General features: G+C 36.4%; 1 protein-coding gene across 6 annotated transcripts in view; it reads left to right on the top strand.

The window, feature by feature from the left end:
* Positions 1-20837, top strand: part of FOCAD (focadhesin) — a 325099-nt gene that overhangs the window by 227452 nt on the left and 76810 nt on the right. For all 6 annotated transcript variants that reach the window (XM_034967226.3, XM_063594465.1, XM_063594464.1 and 3 more), the window contains 3 exons: positions 7753-7845; positions 13474-13562; positions 17506-17550. In XM_034967226.3, coding sequence (XP_034823117.1) covers positions 7753-7845; positions 13474-13562; positions 17506-17550 — 227 coding nt within the window. The remainder of the gene's footprint in view (positions 1-7752; positions 7846-13473; positions 13563-17505; positions 17551-20837) is intronic.

Below are 20837 nucleotides of genomic sequence, written 5' to 3'. Positions count from 1 at the left end.
TGGTTACTGTGGTGGTTTATGTCCGTGAGTTTCTGCTTTGATAAGCTGTGATTCTCTCTGTAGCTGCCTGTCTGTCTCTCCAACTTTGAGAGCAGCACTTTGCTCTGTGACCTCATTTTCTTTTACAGATCTCATAACAGTTGTTGGTTTTATAGTTTGTTCAGCTTATTACTTGTTGTTAAGATGGAGTAGTGACTTCCAAGCTCCTTACAGGCTGGACTAGAAACCTTCGCTTTCCATATTTTGAAATGTATTTTGTTTTGTGTTCATTGTTGATACTTCTTGAGCTACATGGTTGCTAAACTAAGTAATTTTCAATGCTATGGAGAGCTAGCTGTTTAATGTAATCTGTGATAAATTTCCTTGGAAAGTATTATATCCTCTTATTTTCAAAAACTTTGGATTTTTTTGGTCTTTTCTTAAAGTGAAATTCTCCCCTGTTACTTTTAGAAGAATCATAGACCCAAGTTTGATTTGGGTTTGGCCTGACATACCAGGAGCAGTTCTGCAGAATGACAGTCTTGTTTGGACTTCTCCAAAACTGAAGTGGCCTCTCTCTCTGCTCCTCTGTACAGGGGACATGCAGTGGTCATTTCAGATGTGCTAGGGCTTCTCCAAGCTCAAGTGGCGTTCCTCTTTTGTTCTTATGTATACCTACTTCTCATCCTGAGGTTTACTTGACTCCTGTTGCAGAGGAAGCTGAAGGTGAATGACAGTTTCCTTCCCTGAAATTTGCTGCCAGTCTTGTTATCCTTGGCATTTCTAACTCTGACATGACACTCTCACCTAAATTGGCTGATGCTGATTTCTCCCTGGATGAGAATGGCAGTCTGGATTCATTATTTTCTCCTTTCTTGGGCACATGCAAATTTTCCTGTTCCTGCTGCTGCTACCCAACCATATTTCCGCCTCAGCATTAGGTAATGAGCTCTCTTTTCATTTTTATTTCAGAGAAAACTTATCCAGACCTATTGGCAGCTCTGTTCTAAATAAAATCTTTAGTTCTACATTCTTTCTTCTTTTTTTCAAGTGATAATCATTTGATTCTTTTTACCTAATAAATTAATTTTTTTCTGCCTCCTTTCAATTTTTTCCCTAGAAAAGTACATATGCTGTAACCAATCATTTAAAATATAAGAAGTGTATTTGCCTTTTTCTTTCAGTGTCATCTTTATTTTAAAAAACATATTTGATATGAAGTACAAGGAATAATGTTAGCATCTGTGCAATATGAAACAATTAGGTGAACATTGTGAATAATAATGGGGAGAAGTGGTATCTGTGCTTATTACACATTCCCCCTAGAAAATACTGTGAAAAGTATGGTTTGCTGTATTTTAGATACTCCATAATTACCATGTGGATGTGAGTTGTTATGGTAACTGGGTTTCTCCCCTTCTATTAAATAACAGAATAAATGGTTGCTTGAGATGTGACTGAATTGTCAGCTTTCAAGCTAATGTTACCCTGATTGGAAACAGTGGAGAGGTAGGAGAGAAGGAGGGAAAGAGGGAAGGAAGGAGAAAAGGTTGGGGAGAGAATGTTAAATTTCCAGAAAACACCTAGAAAGAGATGAGTGTCATTTTACTTTAAAAAGTGTCCTCCCTTCTCTCTTCTCACTATCTGTCAGAGGACAGGTCTAACAAAAAATTATTTTGCCCCAACAAGATTACTGTTGATGGAATACTGAAGCCCATTATTTCTTGTATATAAACAATAGGATATCGAGTGGCTTTTGGGGTCTCTAATACCAGTTGCAAATGGTTTTTTTTTCTGGGAATGTGGAAACAATGTGTGTGTGTGTGTGTGTGTGTGTGTGTGTGTGTGTGTCTCATAAAGCTAAATGTAGTGGTTCAGTATGCATATGTGTGTCTGGGTAGCAGTTGAAGTTAAATACATTTATTTTGATAATAACGTTTACATGTGGCAAGCATGAAAAATGCCTTTGTAAGATTGGGGTTTTAAAATTAACAGCAAATACTTAGTTTACTTGTCAATTTTTACATGCTACTCTTCCAATCCCATTCTAGTTTGACAATCAAAGAATGCCATCAAAGTTTGTTACCTGATTTATAGTATTTAATGAAGGGCTGTTATAATGAGTATTATCTTGTAGATGGAATAAGCATATTTGTTAAGATCACTCAAGAGGTGGAATGCAATAACAAATTTTTGAACAAAGTATTCTGAACTGTAAATTAACTAACTAGATGGATATGTAGTCCCTTGTAGTAAAACATGTATGAGGAAACATGATTACCTTTTCATTTTCTTTCCCATCATTCCCCTACAATTGCGAATTATGTTTCTAAGCAGAACATTTCCTGTTGTGATAGTATTTCAAATATACTTAATTAAAGCTTACATCATACAGATTTGAAAGTTTACAGAATTTCAATATATAAAAATTATAATATCTGCTTTAAAATTTTACTGTGTCATTCAATATGTTTTTATCTGGAATTAAACCTTTCCTGGCTAGAACATTTTAGACTTGCTTTTGTAAAATCTGCAAAACTGTCTTCTCAACAACTCTGTGCCTATTTAAAAAAAATTTTAAATTTTGTGTTTCCAGAATGATCACAACTTGAACACCATAATTTTCTGCAAATACTTGCTTATGATAATATGATTTTCACACGATAGGAATTTGTCTTAAAGAGAATGCTACATATTTAATTCTGTTAAACTCAGCAGGTCCTTAATTGAACACTTATGTGCAAGACACTGTTATGGGTACCATGGGAGGGATTCCAGCATGAATAGAACATGACCTCTGCTCCTTAGGATTGTATGAGATTAAGATCTAAAGACAGAATCTGTGGAGTGTTGTGGGAGAGGCACATATATACTGGAAGTATGGAGATGAGAAAAATTATTTCAGTAAGTAGAAATGAGAGGAAAATCGGTCATTCAAGGAAGAGGAAGCAGTGAGTGCAAAGGTCCTGTGAAGTATAAGACAAGCTTGGGAATCGGTTCATAATTCAATGCAGCCAGAATGTAGGTTATATAAAAGAGAGGAGCAAGACATCAGGTGGAGAAATTGGTTAAAGGTCTTGGCCAGCAGTTATTTCTTAAAGTAATTCTAAAAGACTTTGAACATTATACAAAAGAGTTTGGGCTTTATTCTTTAATGAACCATCAAAGGTTTTGGAAAGTTCTGGGTTAATGTATTAACAGTAAGGGTAGCACCACTGGGGATGTGTTAGGACAAGGAAAGATTTTAAGCTGTTAAGAGATCAGTTACTAGATCATAGTAATCTAGGCAGGAATCAGATAGGACTAAACCAATAAAGGAAAAAGTTGGGACATATATATTAAATATTTCAGAAGTAGACTCAAGAATTGAGTCTCAAGGCAAGGGAGATTCCCAAGATAAATCAGAAATTTCAAACTTGGGTAACTGGAACACTGATAGATAATATTGATGGGAACAGGAAAGATAACAGGAAGAGTGGGTTTCAAATGATGATGACAAAGAAGTGTGCAAAGTCTAATAGATGGTGAGAGAGAGGTGAAAGTTTGAGAAGTACATGTTCTAAAACTTGTGATTTTTTTAAACTAGGTATTTTCAATTCTATTTTTATTTGGGTATAATATGAATACACTAGAGTTCTCACATTTTACTGTCTAGTTGTATGAATTTTGGCAAGTGCACACATTCCTCCAACCAGCACCACAGTCAAGATGAGAAGGTTCTACCACCCTCAAACATTTCCCCATGCTCCTTTCTAGTCAGGCCCTTTCCCCACCTCCATCTCCTAACAATCTCACATGACCAAGAGGGCTGAACTTCAGGCTCCTAGCCTCATCTTCACTTCATCTAGACAAATTTTACTTCGGTTTTTTGTCTTATATATTGGCATTTTACTTTATATTGAATTTGGGATAGGGTAGAAAAATTACATAGTTAAATGTTTGAAAATCATCATTCTACTGTGTTACTGATAAAGCTCTGTCTGAGCTGCCTTTATCTCTTTCCTGGATTGTTGATGTCGCGTCTGAGTAGGTTTTCTTGTGTTGACCTTTGCTACCTACAGTCTATTGTCAACAGAGCAGTCAGTATTGTCCTTTTACAATATAAATTAGATCATGTAATTCTTTTTCTCAAAAGCTTATAATGGTTCTCTCTTTAGTAAGAATAAAAGCAAGTCCTGAACAGTGCCCTAGAAGGCCCTGAATTCTCTGGGTCCCCGTTAATTCACTAACTTTTTCTCTTTCTACTCTCTGTTTTGCTCATTTTGTCTATTGTAGTTAGACTGACCTCTTTTCTCTTTCTCAAACAGGTCAGTTGTATGCCTGCCCAGGACCTTTGCGTTACCATTTTTTAAAATTGAGGTGTCATTCACATAACATAAAACAAACCATTTTAAAGTGTGCAATTCACTGGCATTTAGTACATATACAATGTTGTACAACTGTCACCTCTATTTGGAAATGTTAGTTCCAAAACATTTCAATCTCCTCCTTTCATGTACCCATGAAACAGCCACTTTCTATTCCCTCCTCGTTTCTTCCTGTCTTCCTTCCCCTCTCCCCCGGCAGCTACTAATCTACTTTCTGTCTCTATGGCTTTACCTATTCTGGATATTTCATATAAGTGACATCATATAACACGTGACCATTTGTGCCTGACTTCTTTCACTTTGGCATAATGTTTTCAAGGTTCAGCCATAGTGTATCAGTATTTCATTCTTTTTGTGACTGAATAATATTTCATTATATGCATATTACATATTTTATTCTTCTAGTTTTTCCATTGATGGACATTTGGATTGTTTCTACCTTTTGGCTATTGTGAAAGTGCTGCTATGAACATCGATATACATGGATTTGTTTGAATACCTGTTTTCAATTCTTTTGGGTATATACCTAGGTGTGGAATTGCTCAGTCATATGGTATTTCTATGTTTAGCTTTCTGAGGAACCACCATTAAGTGTTTTCCATACCAGCCGAACCATTTTTTATTCCCACTAGCACTTACTTTGGTCTTTACATCCTCACCTCCTCCAAGTTTTTGCCCATACTTTACCTTCTCTACAAGATCTACTCTAACAACCCTATTTAACCCTGTAACCTTCTCGCATCCCTGCCCTCACCTCATTAGCATTCTTCCCTCCCATGTATATACTCCTATTGTGGGCTCTTCTTTGGGCACATGTGTAGTATTTCATTATAATTCACTGCCTCTTACACATTGAAACTTGACTGTTAGTCTTCCCTAAGCCATAGGACTGTTCATCTCAATGCTCCATCAGATAGCTGTCATTGCAAGAGTGTGAGTAGTTATAGAAAAAAATTTCACACATTCATTAAAACTGAGTGAGACAGTGGTTGAGAACCCTACTTTATCATCTGCTGAATAACTAGGTTGCAACTTCATGATTTGAACTTATTTTGTTGATTGGATTTTTTTCAAAGGCTTCTCACAAGTATAGCAAATTGGACATAATTGTCATACTTTATAAATGCTAATTGAATTTATTTTTCACTCTAGCAACGTTAACCTAAAATATAGGCAATGTGGCTGACTATACAGTATATTAAATTGAAATAGCATTCTAAAATGTGTTTTTGTTAAAAATGGTCAGGGAAGTCCTTTTTGCTTGTGACACAATGGGAATGTAAGGGCATGACTTTCTTCAGGCTGTTTCTCTAAAGTCTCTCTTCATTAAGAGAAAAAGCAAGAAAGTGCATTTTTAAAGAGATTTGTGCACAGCTGACTCCATAGAACACTAAGTCTAGGGTATAATCCCATAAAACGTGGGGAGTTCAGGCTGGCTTCTAGGCTGAAGCGTTCTACTGTGCTCCTGTACCCACCTTCAGCTGTGGTTGAAGCAGCAGGAAGAGGATTAGCTTTAACCTTGAGTTTATAACCTCCTTTTAAATAGGTTTCCTGGCATGAATGTTTCCATGTTTAGAGGCTAAACATTTGATTTGCTCATTTTCATTTGCATTTTTTCCATAATCCTTTCCTTTTTTAAACTCAAGTTTAAAAAGCATTTGTGAGACCATTGTCTTCCTTGCAAATTGGTCTTTTTGCCAATTTGCTGAGGCTAAGGGTATTCTCAGTAGTACAATGATATCTATGGATTATTCGGCAAAAATTTAAAAATATTTTAAGCTTGTAAAGTGAGAGATAAACATTTTGGTTGTGGTGATTGAGTATTGTTTCTGTTAAATCCAGCTGTCAAAATAGGGCTCGAAGATAATTAATATATTTTATGAAAAGGGAACAGAACTGATAGGAAAAAAGTTGAAGAAAATTGCCCACATTTTGGAAATAAAGAGCAGAGCCAAGACCTGATTAATGCCTTGCCAGCTGGAAATAGAGCCTAGGTTGTAGTTTGCCACCTGGATAACAGGAGAAGAAGCAAGAGCTGGAGGACTCATTCCTTTAAGGATTTATGTTGACTTATTGACAAGGCTGCCCTCACCCTGCTCGTTGTAGTACTTATTCAGGAAAAGTCCTGTCTTTATAATTATTTTTAAGTTCATTTCATGGCTGAGTATCTGTTTTATACTGTTTGAGATTCTTTTTTTTTTTTTTAAAAACAGCAATGCCATGAGAAGTAATAGATAGCAGTAAGAATTAATCTCTTTGTTCTTTTTATTCCCATGGATTCTTCCTATTTGTGTCCATTTCTGGGTCTCTCACTAGGTGGAAAAGTCTCTGCAGACACAGACTGATTGATAATCTCATCTTTCCACAGTACCTTATATATAGTAGGCCCTCACTAAGACTGGGATTAAAGAACATACTAGAGGCCATGGGAACCAACTATATTCGGAGAGGCTATTATCTTCTTATCTTCCCTATCACAAGGCACTTGAGAATATTAATTCTTATAATACAATAAAATGTCCTTAAACACTAGTTATCATGATTCTGGTGTAATTACATACAAATTTGTTTTCTCTCTCGCTCTCTCTCTTTTTTTTTGGTCTGTAGGACACAAACTAAAGTTTTAGCTGTTTGACTTTCGATGTGTTACAGGAATCATGAAATGTGATGCACTGTGACTGTTTTTCTTGATTGATCTTTCTTTAACAGAAGCAGACCTTGGGAAGATTTGTTGCAAGATAGCCATGTACTAATAGGTAGAAACAGAAATGACTATGAGAACCAGATGTTTTGTCTGGGCCTCTATTGAGAAACAGGGTTTGCATGTTGGTATATATAATTTGTCTCTTGTTTACCCACACTGATTAAAGGCCATTTATCTAGTGGTGTGCACAATTGCTGTGTGCAGTACTCATTTGCCTGCTCTTACCACTGTGGTTTCTATACAACATGATATTTCTGTTGGCAATATAAGTTTATTACTTCAGAATGGTCATATTGGAAATCCAGGATATGAGCAATATTTATTTTTATTTAAAATTACTAGGGGGGTTTTTTAGACAATGCCTAGTTTCCTGACATTGGCGAGAGGCCTTACAGAGTTTCCCCCTAATTTTCGAGGATAGATTTGTATTCCATGTACATTTTAACTTGTTATTATTGTAGGATTTTATTTGCTTCAATTTACAAAATTCTAGGCTTACTTTATTTTGTCTTCACAAGACTCTAAACTCTTCTCCTTAGGAATATCCAAAAGATATTATTTGTGGTTCTGATCCTAGACTGATTTGGTTTGTTTTCAGAATCTAAACCACTTAAGGAAAAGAAAGAACTGATGAAACAGTTTTAATTTTATTCTTTTTAAATACTGTGTAGCCTAATATGTTGTGGTACATTTTTCCCATAGGTTCATATCCAGCTTTCAGAGTGGCACCGTGCGATTTTTCTTCCGCAGGCCTGGCTTGCATACATGAATCGAGCTTATCATGCCATTTTACAGGTAATGAAACCACAGGATAGGTTTGCTTTGGCGAAATGTCTCCTTATCTCATGTTTTGCTGCAAATGTGTATTTAATATAAAAGCACTTGGGAAAATAGCACTACCAAAAATGTAATGGTTATTTTTACTCATAAAAGAATGTGAGGCATATATATATAGCATTGCTGCACTTAAACATCAATGCCCCCCAAATCCATGTGTCCCATCCAGAACTCCCTCTTGAGTGCCAGTCTCCTCCATCCTGCTGCCTTCTGGACATCCTCACTTGGCTGCCCCACAGCACCTGACTTGAGTGCATCCCAAACTGAGCTCATTGTCTTCCATTATACCTGTGCTTCCTCACGCTGGACTTGCTTACATCTCCAGCCTGATCTCTTAAACCTTCCCCCATATTTTTATGTTTCAGTCTTGTTAAATTTCTTTGTTTTCCTAAACTCAGCATGTCTTCCCTAACCTCTTAGCTTTTAAACACACTATTCTTTCTGTCTCTGACCCTGCCACTCCCTCTTTACCCACCTAATTTCTACTTGTTCTTTACCCACCTAATTTCTACTTGTTCTCTAGGTCAATTTATCTGGTCAGGCACTATGTGCCTTACTTCTCTCCCCACTGGATTATGTGCCCTTCTTGTATCTGAGCTTTCCTTTTTGAAGCCCTTATCATGTTAGTTATTTGGCGAGGACTTCCAGTTGTCTCTGTACTCCTAAGGACAGCAGCTCTGTTGTCTCTGGCCCTGACATAAGTGTCTAAACATACTAGGTGCTCACTAAATGAATGAGATATACTCAATTTGAGTTTATTTGATCCAATAATATTATAAGTTATAGTTTGTGAATTTTTAAAATTAGAAATAATTTTAATCAGTTGGGGAATATACAGTTAACAATACAAGAAAACAACTAGCTTAATTGTTTTTCGTAGCTTAAAATTGATTATTAAGGATAATAGGAGAAATCCGATGTTACTGAAGTAATTTATGTCCCAGAGTAAGATTTCCGTGAAGGCTTAAAAGTGAGGTATTGTGGTTAGAGATAACAGCTGTCCTATAAAATGAGGTGGGCGGGGTGAGAGTGGGGCATAGGATGGGGTGAGAGGAATGACTGTCTGGGCAATGGTGTTCTAATCTCAAATGAAAACCTTTTTACAACCCATCTTACAGATCTTAGAACTCGTAAAACACTAATGTATCTTCAGAGATTCTGATATATTAGAAGTGAATAGGGGACCAGGAATCTCCATGTTTTACAAGCTGCCAGGTGATTTAAATCCACATAGTCTACCAGCCAAACTTAGAGCAAACAGTTTTAGAAGATCCCCTAAATGTACTGTAATCTGCATTTTAAAGATGTTCCTTTGGAACCATCGTTTTCTTTTGCTTATTGTTTCCTTACTCAGTTTTTATCTTCAGCAGCATCTGGGCACCCAGCATGTTTTGGATAAATGCATGAGTGAATGAATGAATGACTCATGTCTCTATATTTCTTTAAGAGCCAATTACAGTTTTTAGTCAGGAAACATAAGATTGCAAGTCAGAGTATGTACTTTTTCTCACATTCATTTTTCCCCAAGCAATGTTGAATTTTTTCTTCACCAAACATTTATGTAACATGTTTTATTGGGGAGGTCCCATGCTAAGTGTGTGGGATACTGAGGGCACTCCTTCCTCACAATGAGCTCCCAGTCCACTGGGAGAGGCTAACATGCCCACTAGCAATTCCAGTACAGTATCTTTGATGCATTAATAAAGGATGTTCAAAATGCTATGGGCACCTGGAGAAAGGGATGAAGAGCTCCTCCTCCTGCAGAATGAACTAAGAATTCTATTTAGCTCTTAGTGTAAGAAAGGCTAAATTGAATAGGGTTATAGTATAATTCTGCAGATGACTTGCAATTGATTAAAAAAAGCCATGAATTTTTAAATAAGAGCTATGGTTTGTTGAGTAACTAGTGTGTGTCCAGTACTTAGCATATATTATTTCAATTAATCTATACAGAAACCCTTTGAAGTAGATGTTATTAACCCCATGTATAATGGGATTATAGATGGGAAAGCAGGGTTAGCTAGGAAAGCAAAGCAAACAGCTCAGGAACCCAACAAGCACTAAATGAAAATACAGGAACTTAACCTGACTCCAGAGCCTTAGCGTTTTCCACTGTGACATGTATTTTCCCTAACACTGTTATTAATGGTTATAATGAATAATGCAAATTTGTTTAATATTTTAAAGGGCAAATCTATTTGATCTATGAAAAACCTGCAGATTTTTCATAATTTTTAGCAATGCAGGTCAATTATTCTGCTATTAAGGTGATGGTTGGTATCTTTATTTATCATTTAAAATCCCTTTACTTTGGATTTCTAGTAAGTCCAGTTCCATTGAGAATTGGTGACAAAAGAAGAGAAAGTGAAAGGATGGATTAAAATAAGATTTGCAGTATTATTTAAAAGTACAGCAGTGTGATTTAGGCTATCACTATTACTTGAGAGTACACTGATGCACTTATGCTTAAACAAGTTTTTAAAATGAGTCCACACACTTAAATAGAGTTTATGGTATCTTAGAATAATTGGAGCAACTGCCAGACTCCTTGTCTATATCAAGAATTTCGGTCCTAGAAGACACTTTTTCTGTACAGGAATTACAGTTACTTCCATCTGGTGCTAGATGTATTTTTTAGCATTAAACTAGAGGATCATTTAGAGGAGCCATGCTTTATTCAATTAAGCCTAGGAAATGCACTAAAAGGTACATTCTCCATTACTTCCTGGAGGCTAATTAGGATGTAAGTCTGAGATCTGAACACTACTTGTAGCTTCTGCTTAAATGTCTGCTTCAAGCCTTACCTAATTTTTCCATAGGAACTTGGGGTTTTTAACTATAAATATATCAAAGTGGTTGACATGGGGAGAGGTATTTAGATTTCTTCCCATTAAGATGAAAAATGCAGATAGAAGCCAACTGACAGTACAGAGGCCATTTTGGTTAGGAGCCGTCTGCAGTCTTTATCTTGTTACCCTTCTGGGATGCTGTGGAGGTTAAGGTCTCCAGCCTTTTTGAAAAGGGCTCTTTGGAATTGTGAATATGACCTCAAACAGGAGAGAGGTATGAAAGCAAATTGACTGTAGACATTTTTCATGAATTGGCCAGCTAGTTGCCAAATAACCAGAAATCAGAGCCCAGATCAGGAACTGCAGCTTCCAGTAAGTTACTGTATGGCAATTTATAATTTGTTTGCTTTTTTTGTGTGTGTATGTTTGTGTTGTTTTAAATGTGTAGGAAGCTAGGTGAAATTGCTTACTATAATCAGCAAGTTCTTATGGTACAGGCTAAAGATTAAAAATCAGAGGGGATAGCTAGATTAATCATTGGAATCTACAGGCAATCCAAAAAAATCTCAATTCAGGTGATCACTTTAGCCATTTTGCTCCCAGTAAGTGTTTTCCCAAAAATGTTAATCAGAAAGCAGAGATGACTGAGTTGAATGCTGCTGGATCTCTCTATTACCAGTAAGTCAAGAATTGGAAGGCGCCATGGATCTGAGTAAATAGCCCAACATAGATTGGGTGGCAGGGATTAATAAGGGAGACATTCCAGAAAAGAGGATAGAAAAGAACAGAGACTCAGAGAAAGAAAAAACATGAAAACTACTTAGTCACAATAGAATGGTCATGCTGATTTGTGACTGCAGGGAAGATTAAAACGGTAGGCCTTCTTAAGAAGGTGCATGTATTCTGGTTTTCTTGTGTTTTGTTTATCTTTAAACGGATTTTTAAAATTTCTTGTTCTTTGCCTTTTTCGGAAAAGCATTACAGGAAATGTTTTAGGAGTAAGGAGGCATAATTTAAGAAGCATAACTGAGACAGGCAATAAAAATCGTTTTATATTTTGTTTTGCCTGGACTCCTGGGAGGCCAGTATTAATATCTTGCTAATTTCCAAGAAACAAAGGGGAGAATGAAAGGGTCAGAATTCTATCTTTGAAAGTATGGAGAATGAGGATTGATGTGATTGAAGCAAATGAACTATGAAGGATGTGAATACAGTGTCCGTTACATCTCAGAGTGCCTGAACTGGTGAGCCCCAGGGTATGGTGAGTCAGGAGTTGTGCTAAATACACAAATTCTGTAGATCCATAAATAGTCCTTGACCTCACAGGGTGAGCAACTTTGAGAAGTACAAGGACATATAACTTTATAGTCTGGATATTACATTTCTGGGACCTCTTACTCCATGAGATTATACAGATAAAAATATGAATTATTTCAGGAGATATTTAGATAAATTCATGAAAGATGGTTTTGTAAGAAAATAAGAGGGAGGTAGAGATCTTTGGTTATTGACAACAAATCTAATAACGGTAGCTATTATTTGTTATCAGGCACTATTTAATGTGATGCTTTAATACCACAAGATATTTGTTGGCCACATTTTACAAATGAGGAAACTGAAGCTTAGAGAAGTGAAGTAACTTGCCTAAATTTACACAGCCAGTAGGTGTAAATGGCATTAGGCCGAGGCATTCTGAGCCCATGTCCTTAACTCTTCAATGTGTATCACTTTTCTAAGTATGGAGAGATACATACTTTTCTTCTATACACTGTATCTTAGAACTCTAAAATCAATAAGAAAAAGACAGCTAGTAGAGAAATGGACAGAATAGAAAAATTCTGATAGTTAAGAAGATATGAAAAGATCCTCAATCTCACTAGTAAACAATGAAATAACATTAAAACCATAGTGAAGACCATTTCATATCCACCAAAATGGTAAAAATTAAAAGCCTGACAATTCCGAATGCTGGTGAGAATATGAAGTAACCAGAACTCTTGTTTACTGCTTGTGATATGTAAACTGGCACATCTACTTCTGATAATGGTTGGGCATTACACTGCTGAATTCTTGTCCAAGTTAGGGCCCATCAACAAACAGTATTTTAATTATAGATAATTTAGATAATGTAATTGGTGATGGAGTAGAGGGGGAAGCATCTGATTAAAATAATTCTGAGTAAAAAAATGGAAAAGATAATACATATTTAAAGGCCTTGGACTTAAAGGAACAATGTTAGCAATACTTTTTTTTCACATGCTAGAATTTGGGAATTATGGTACCTATTTTTATAAGTTCACTCAAGAAATAGAAGTGTAATGTAGAGCTGTTGGAGAATAACTTATATTATATCTTACCTGAATCTTAAGTGTTACATACTTTAGCTTGTTTTCTAGTTTTCTATTATAATACTGGTGTATGGCCCCCAATCTTGGTATATTTTGGTGTTAGCTAAAATTATCAGTTGCTAACAAAGGCAGATCACTAGCAGGTAGGAGATTTTTTAAATGGGGTCTCTGAAATTCAAATTTGATTCAGTAGGTATCTCAAAATTAAATTCTCTGCATTAAATTTGCCAAACATACAACTTCTCTAAGATGTTACCTCTTTGGTGAATGTAGAAATACCTGAGCATTGATGTGATGATTTCTCCTCACACATCCTCTTTCATAATCTAATGTCTTATCCAGAACACTTAAGGCCAAATGGAAAAGGATATATCTGTATTTTCCAAAGAAATTTTAAGATCACTTCAGCCATCGAGTTCACATGCTGATTTATGCTGTGATTTTTGCAGGGAAGACTAGGAGAGCTGGAGTTGCAGTTAAAACATGGAAAAGAAGAACCTGAGGAGGTGCAGTACAAAAAAAGCACAGCCTGGCTCTGGTAAGTGTTCATGTTCAGCTGCCCATTATTTGTCATGGGAAGTGAGCTATGAGGGGAAAGGTAACTACTTTAAAGGCTTTAAGATTAGCAGGTTTAACCTCTATATGTGAGCCTGAAGGGGAAATGACAGAAGAGCTGATAGGTGTATTCCCTAGATAGGAGATAGAGAGCTTTATTTATAAATTATACATACACACACACACACACACACACACACACAAAAACACACACACACACGTTCTAAAACAATGTGGAAACAGTTTGCTTTTTCCCTTTTCCACCTGTAACTGATTATTTTATATGCTTTTGAATGAAAAATTCTTTTTTTCCCACTCTGTTCATTGCTTTCCTACCTCACATGTAGTCAAGGATTACTTCTCCCCTCCTCTGCTCCCCTCTTCCCCAAGACATAATTATTAGGAGCAACTTTACCGTGTCATGGGTTTAATTTCTTTGGCAGACATTTCCCAGGGAATTCCCACTATATCATCTAGAAATATATTAGTGCTGGCTCATAAAAGCAACTTAAACTGTTTCATGGGTTGAGAAGAATACTCTATCAGATTTGTGTTTCACCAGCCTAAATGTAAGTAAAGTGCCTAAAGTCTAAATACCTTTGCCTACAACCACAGGTTGCTTTAATCTAAAAATCTATCTGAAGATTATTTAATTATAGGTTTTCATTTACTGACAGTTGGCTCATGTAGAAAAGGAGAAACTGTGTGTATGTATTTGATTAATTGTATTCTAAGTCATATTTTCTAGATTTATCAAAAAATGGCAATGAAGTTTAAAACATTATGATATTGGATTTAGGATTAGAGGGTTTTGTATCCTATTTGCTCTTATCTTTTGCATCTATTTTAAATTTAATCATCTGAAAGTGATAATTGGTGAAGTAGTATATTCGCTAAGTTCTTTAAAATATATAGAGAGACCTATCAATACATATTCCTAGTGAAAACTCATGGGCTGTGTATATATGAGTATAAAGGAGTTAGGTCCCTAGAAGTTTCTTAAGAATGATTTCGGCTGGATGTGGTGGTTCATGCCTATAATCCCAGCACTTTGGGAGGCCAAGGCAGGTGGATCATTTGAGCCCAGGAGTTCAAGGCCAGCTTGGGCAACATGGCAAAACTCTGTCTTTCCAAAAAAAAAAAAAAAGATATAGTTAAACCTGCAGTAACTAATAAGCTACCTTGAAGTGAGCTCTTCCTCATCCTCACTTAATTGGAACACAATCCCAAATCTAAGTAAAGTCATCACTTGATTTATTATTTCAAAAAGTATTTATTGAGTGTCTGTCATGTGCCAGGCACTGTTCTAAGCACAGAGGAACAGCAGTGAATAAAGCCCCTTCTTTGTCCCTCCAAAGCTTATACTTGAGTAGATGGAAACCTGTAATAAACAAATAAAGAAATGGAATATGATAGAAGTTGATTCATGGAAGAAAAATAAAGTACGATAGAGGGAACAGAGAGTGAATGAGGCTTGAGGGAGGTTGAGGGGTGGCATTACCATTTTCTGTACGGTGTTCAGGGTCTCTTTAATAATATGACATTTGAATGAGACCTGAAGGAAGTGGTGGAGTGAGCCAAGCTGATATCTGGAGAAGAGCATTCTAGGAAGAGGAAACAGCGAATTCATCATAGGCCCTGGGAGTGTACCTGGCAAAGCCTGTGTGGCATGGAGAGCACAAGGATGGAAGTAGTGGACATGAGAGTAGAGAAGTTTGGGAGATTGCAGGGTGGAGAGTCTTTGTCAGCACAAAGAGGACTTTGTGAGTGAGATGGAGAAACATTGGCAGATCTTAATCGTAGAATCTGACTCATGATTTAAAAGGACCACTCCAGCTGTTATGTTGAAAATACACCCTGCGGGGCATGGTTAGGAGTCCGTTGCAATAATTTAGGCAAGAGATAATAGTGTATTAGACTAGGATGTTAGTGGGGAAAAGTAAATTGATTTTGAATCTATTTTAAGGCAGATATCATACGTTATAAATGCTAATAATTGAAATGAAGGATGTGAAAGAAAGGGATCAATCAAAGATACTCCAAGATTTTAACTCTAAACAAAAGTATGGCATTTCCATTTGAGAGAAGGAAGACTAGGGAAAAGCAGGTCTGCGTAGAGTAGGAATCAGATTTTGGACTTAGGCCTGAGATGCCTCATTAGCCTCCAATTAGAGATAGCAAGCAGGTTGTTGACTAGTCTGTAGTTCCAGGGAGAGCTCAGGGCTAGAGAGGTGAATTTAGGAAACATCAGCATATTGATGGCATTTAAAATCATGATGCTGGATGAGGTCACTTAGGGAGTGAGTAAAGAAAGAGAAGATTTCAAAAGATTGAGCCCTGATTCTGTATTTAAAGGTGGGGAAGATGAAGAGGGAACCAATAAAGCAGACGAAAAATTAGTTATCAGTGATGTAGAAAGAGAGCCAAAAGAGAGTAAAATCTTAAAAGCCAAGGAAAGAAGGCATTCTAAGGAGCAACCAACTGTGTCAAATACTGTTGTTAGGCTGCAGAAGATAGGGACTGAGAATTGAGCATTAGATTCAGTCTCTTGAAAATAACTGGTGGTCATGACAGGAGCTCTTTTGGTAGAGTTATTGAGACAAAAGCCAGGTTCTAGAAGGATCTAGAGAGAGTGGAAGGAAATAACGAGAGTCATCAAGCATAATCTTTTACACAAGTTTTGACGTATAACAGACCAAGAAATGGGGCAATAGCTGGTGGGCTTGTTCTGCTTTCTTCTTTTAGAGGGTAGATACTACAGTATGTTCACATGCTGAGGGAAATAATACAAGTAGAGATGGAAAAATTTGTGATGCAGCAGAGAGGAGGGAGTAGAGAGGTAGCTTTAGTGCACAAGTGGAAGGTTTGACCTTAAATGTAAGTTTACATAGGTCATCATTTGTAAATATTCCACACTGACCAATGAAATATTACATTGAATGGACTATATTCCATTTAGGAATACGGAAATTAAACAGTACATTTTAGAGAAATTTGCAGTCAAATGCTTTTAAAAAATACAAGATTGAGATCTATGGGAGGTGTTGCACCTGTCTGAAAAACTTGCCTCTTAAGAGTGACTCATTCTCAGAGTGCTGAATAGCTAAGATTTTATTATATATCAAATGCAAATATTTATGAATGTCAATATAATTTATATTTAAATGCAACAACTTTAACAATATTTATAAAACCTTCGAATTTATAAAATTCAATGTTTATATTGAAAATGATCCTTTTAAAAAAGTAAATTTGACAGCAAGTGGTTGTTTTTTACTTCATATTGAAAATTCTATATTGAATTAAAAAATTAGGTTCTGTAAATATTTGAATTGTGCCTACCTTCTTTCTAACCCACAAGTATAATTATTTTCTTTTGGCTTTCCTGTGACTATATAACCAAAGTTTGAAATTGCATTTTCTATAAACACATAGCGACTATTTCATATGTACAATTTGAAAATTGTAAATTGATGTTTTGGTGAGCTCTCATGTAAAAAAAGAGAGACTGTCTTAGTCAGTTTGGGCTTCTAAATGCCACCACATTGGGGATTAGGATTCAATTTCAAATGTGAATTTGGTGGGGTATGCAAATATTCAGTCCATTGAAGAGAGTAATATAATGGACACTTGTATACTCACCACGCTGTCTGAGATAATACTGTTACAGTGCTATCTGTACATCCCCCCTCAGTTACACATTCACCTCCTCCTTGCCTCCACTCAGTGACCTTATGAACAGGAAGATGAAGCTATCTTTAAAGCAGAGCCCTTATTACAGTTCTTTCACCTTATACTGAAATTCTACCTGTATAGTTTTAAGATCTGGAGCCATTGCTGGAGGTTCTTATTAATTGATGAAAAAGAGAAAGGAATGATTTCTTGTTCTAACATAAACTCTCGTCTATTTTCCATCTATATTGCAGGGTTAGAGACATGCTGACTGATGAGATCACCAAGGCAGCTGCAAAGTAAGATCCATTTAGTCTTTTATCAAACATTTTTTATAAATACCTTTTCCTGGCAGGTACATACATTTTCTCCTTTTAGGGCATTTCATAATTTTAAGGATTTTAGAGTACTTTTCAATTATTTATTTAAAAAATTAATCGTTACCCTTCTTATAGTAGGTGAATTCTTACTACATGTCTTTTTGTGAAAATATGGAAGGATTGGTACTAACATATAACTTTTACATCAGGAGTCACTGAAGTTGAGCCCCTGCTGTATACCTAACAGATGACATGTGCTTTGGCTTAAACTTAAAGGATTGTAATTTAGTTCGAGGGGATTAAAAAAAAAAAAGAAAGGAATCCTTGCTAATATGAGTTATGTTGGTAGTACTTCCTTTTGTTCCATTGGTGTTATTGGGTTCAGCATATCTAAAAATTGAATTTTTAAATACTAAAAACTAATGCCAAGGCCCATTAAAAAAGCAGTTTTAGTCATATGCTTATGGTTGTTTTAACAAAAATTACTTGAGTGTCACTGCCTTGATGCTTTTTATTTACCTTAAGCCAGCTCTCACTAAAAAATACCCGAAACTTGCTTGAACAATATCTTCAGGTTCCTTTGTTAACTGACAAGCTGACTAATTGTTCCTGGCAGTAAGTTACATGCCAGTTACACTCCCTTCCACCATCTTCTCTAACTGCTGCCATTTCTGTTTGACTCCTTTCTTTCTTGCCTCCAACCAACATAGATATACCTTTGACCTAGAGGATTTCGTGTGTATTAAAAGTCCATATCATCTAGAAATTTTTAATTGTAGTATAGTTTATCCTTTTCATGTCGCAAAACCTTCTGTAGCTAAATAGATTTTGCCTTAAAAACTGAACAAAAAATGATGTACCTTAGAGTTAGCTTTCTATCAATAATTTCTTAAACAGACACTTAACTGTGAAGTCTGATCTCAGCAGATTATCACTGTTCAGTCTCATGTCTTCTGGATAAAGAGAAATAGAAGTGATAATCCTCCCCTGACTCAGTCCTATGGAAGGCACTGGGAAATATCTGTTGATAAAATGAAAACTAAAGTACAGAGAGCTTAGATAGAGACTCATTCATGTCCTTTTTTTCCACTTTGGTGAATTGCAGACATAGTGGGAGAGGGCTCAGTTGCATATCAGAGGGGGAGGGGATGCTGGGATGAGAATGCAGGCTGTCTTTGACCTTTACCTGTAATAGTTTGTTCTCTTATGTAGTCTACATATATCCTATTAAAAGCAGTGCTCTGACATTTGCTGCAAAAACTTGAATGCAGAAGAAACTACCAACTTTCTCCTAAAGCAAATTATAATTCCTCCTATCTAGTAGATATTGCAATTTTCCATTCTAAAATTTTACTCCAGTGTGACTGTAATTTTCATATTCACAAAGTATCACTTCGTGACTAATACCTAAAGAAAATATGTTTACATGAGTAAAACTAATTCATGTTCTCATGGTATTACCTTCTCATCAAAACTTACAAAGTATCTTATAGACCTTATTTTAATAAAGCAATCTTGACAATACTAGGAATGGTAGCAAGTGAATAAGAGATATTTTAGGTCTGGAGGCTGAGAGATTGGTGATAGAGCAGGGGAAAAAATCATTCTGTCACCCTCTCTGCTTCTTCCCACTGGCTTCCTCCAACGTGAGGCCTTCACCACTGCCCGCTGCCAGCTTAGCTTCCCTTTCCTTAGCTATGGCTGCCACAGGCTGGTTTGGGTCGGGGTATGGCTTGTTTTGTTCAGAGCTAGAAGTTAAATGCAAAAAGTGACATACCAATCATGGGATGATCCTGATTTGTTCATGTAAGCCCCAAATCTCCTCAAGCTGATAAGCAACTTCAGCAAAGTCTCAGGATACAAAATCAATGTACAAAAATCACAAGCATTCTTATACACCAACAACAGACAAACAGAGAACCAAATCATGAGTGAACTCCCATTCACAATTGCTTCAAAGAGAATAAAATACCTAGGAATCCAACTTACAAGGGACGTGAAGGACCTCTTCAAGGAGAACTACAGACCACTGCTGAATGAAATAAAAGAGGATACAAACAAATGGAAGAACATTCCATGCCCCTGGGTAGGAAGAATCAATATCGTGAAAATGGCCATACTGCCCAAGGTAATTTATAGATTCAATGCCATCCCCATCAAGCTACCAATGACTTTCTTCACGGGATTGGAAAAAACTACTTTAAAGTTCATATGGAACCAAAGAAGAGCCCACATCACCAAGTCAATCCTAAGCCAAAAGAACAAAGTTGGAGGCATCATGCTACCTGACTTCAAACTATACTACAAGGCTACAGTAACCAAAACAGCATGGAACTGCTACCAAAACAGAGATATAGACCAACGGAACAGAATAGAGCCCTCAGAAATAACACCGCATATCTACAACTATCTGATCTTTGACAAACCTGAGAAAAACAAGAAATGTGGAAAGGATTCCCTATTTAATAAATGGTTCTGGGAAAACTGGCTAGCCATATGTAGAAAGCTGAAACTGGATCCCTTCCTTACACCTTATACAAAAATTAATTCAAGATGGATTAAAGACTTACATGTTAGACCTAAAACCATAAAAACCCTAGAAGAAAACCTAGGCATTACCATTCAGGACATAGGCATGGGCAAGGACTTCATGTCTAAAACACCAAAAGCAATGGCAACAAAAGCCAAAATTGACAAATGGGATCTAATTAAACTAAAGAGCTTCTGCACAGCAAAAGAAACTACCATCAGAGTGAACAGGCAACCTACAAAATGGGAGAAGATTTTCTCAACCTACTCATCTGACAAAGGGCTAATATCCAGAATCTACAATGAACTCAAACAAATTCACAAGAAAAAAACAGACAACCCCATCAACAAGTGGGTGAAGGAGATGAACAGACACTTCTCAAAAGAAGACATTTATGCAGCCAAAAGACACATGAAAAAATGCTCACCATCACTGGCCATCAGAGAAATGCAAATCAAAACCACAATGAGATACCATCTCACACCAGTTAGAGTGGCAATCATTAAAAAGTCAGGAAACAACAGGTGCTGGAGAGGATGTGGAGAAATAGGAACACTTTTACACTGTTGGTGGGACTGTAAACTAGTTCAACCATTGTGGAAGTCAGTGTGGCGATTCCTCAGGGATGTAGAACTAGAATTACCATTTGTCCAGCCATCTCATTACTGGGTATATACCCAAAGGACTATAAATCATGCTGCTATAAAGACACATGCACACGTATGTTTATTGTGGC

The sequence above is a fragment of the Pan paniscus genome, chromosome 11, assembly GCF_029289425.2.
Source record: "Pan paniscus chromosome 11, NHGRI_mPanPan1-v2.0_pri, whole genome shotgun sequence".
NCBI lineage: Eukaryota > Metazoa > Chordata > Mammalia > Primates > Hominidae > Pan > Pan paniscus.
The sequence above is the reverse complement of the archived record's forward strand: the minus strand, read 5'-3'. Positions and strand labels throughout refer to the sequence as shown.